The sequence below is a fragment of the Limulus polyphemus genome, unplaced genomic scaffold, assembly GCF_000517525.1.
Source record: "Limulus polyphemus unplaced genomic scaffold, Limulus_polyphemus-2.1.2 Scaffold6627, whole genome shotgun sequence".
Taxonomy (NCBI): Eukaryota; Metazoa; Arthropoda; class Merostomata; order Xiphosura; family Limulidae; genus Limulus; species Limulus polyphemus.
This window is the reverse complement of record NW_013672237.1, coordinates 1-1,382: the sequence shown is the minus strand read 5'-3', so window position 1 is coordinate 1,382 and position 1,382 is coordinate 1. Positions and strand designations below refer to the sequence as shown.

The 1,382-nt window shown below is 31.8% G+C and overlaps 1 protein-coding gene across 1 annotated transcript in view; it reads right to left on the bottom strand.

Annotated features, from left to right (window-relative positions):
* LOC106473916 (7-methylguanosine phosphate-specific 5'-nucleotidase-like) overlaps window positions 1-276 on the bottom strand; it is a gene marked incomplete at its 5' end in the record, with an annotated part of 15,847 nt that extends 15,571 nt beyond the window's left edge. The window contains one exon of the mRNA XM_013934605.2: window positions 207-276. Within this exon, the coding sequence (XP_013790059.2) occupies window positions 207-276 (70 nt within the window). The remainder of the gene's footprint in view (window positions 1-206) is intronic.
* Window positions 277-1,382: the final 1,106 nt, after the last annotated feature.

The following is a 1,382-nucleotide window of genomic DNA, read 5'->3' as shown; positions in this document are numbered from 1 at the left end:
TTGAAACAAAGAAAACATAACTTTGTGATTGAAACAAAGAAAACATAACTTTGTGACTTAAACAAAGAAAACATAAACTTTGTGATTTCAGGTACAATGTTGTTGTTTATTTGGGTGGGGGGGGGGAAGTCTATCACTAAATAATTTGTAACTTAACCGTATAAAGGCCAAGTTATCTGGTGATTAACATTGCAAACAATACTTACTGTAAGTACTGCTACATGGCTTTTGTTGATAATGAATGCGGGTTATAGTATGATCAAAGTCTGATATCACCTGAAACAACAAAAAGTACAAATAAAAATTAATTTTTGATTTAACAAAAGTGGATTAGGATTTTAAAGGTTATTTTCAAAATGTTAAAGCCATATTAAAAATAATCACATGATACATTTAACTAAAGATGGATTCTGGGTTTCACTTAATGAAGTTTCTAGAGAAACTTTGTCGAACTTGCAGCTTTATTCAGAACCATATACACTATTTTTACTTTCAAATGATTCACAATAAACTGGAAACCATGTTCATATACATTAATCTCAAGAAACTATACATACAAAGATATGTCATCTATGCTCACAAACTTTCTTCTCAGGACTCATTATCAACATTTTTATAATGTATTTAAGTAAGGTTTCCCTTCCTTATTCCTGCTTATATTATCGAAATACATCAACATTTCTTTATTATTTGAATTGTTAACATAACAAAAAATGGCTTGGGTGTTTGTGGAATTTTGAATAAAGCTACCCGAGAACTTACTGCCCTTAATTTTTAAAGTGATAGACTAGAGGGAAGACAGCTAGTCAACACCACCCACTACCAATTCTTGGGCTACTCTTTACCAACAAATAGTGGGATTGACTGTCAATTATAATGCCGTTATGGCTGAAAAGATGAGTAGGTTCAGTGATGGGATTCAAACCCACAACCCTCAGATTGAGAGTCAAGTGCCATAACCACCAGGCCTAACAAAAAATGGAAGTTTAATTATACTTTATATTTAAAAGGTCTTTCCTTTACAAATATTTTTTTAAATGAATATATAATGTGACTATCACAATGAAGAACAGATAGCATTACACATCAAATCGTCTACAGTGGAGAAACTGAATGATACGGTCACACTGACTGTGTCAAACACAAGATCCAGTGATCTGACATTACTTGTACGTACACTTCTATCGTTGTTGTATGGACAAGAATTGTTCTGGCTGGATAAGAAGTATAACTGTAGTTCTTCCTCAAGTCATCCTGATTCTCATTTGTAATTTTCCACAAGACAGTTTACCATTAAAGAATTTTTTAAATACATTGTACAGTTCTGTACAATCAGCGCAAAAAGTTAAATGTGTCTATATATATATATATATACTACTGTA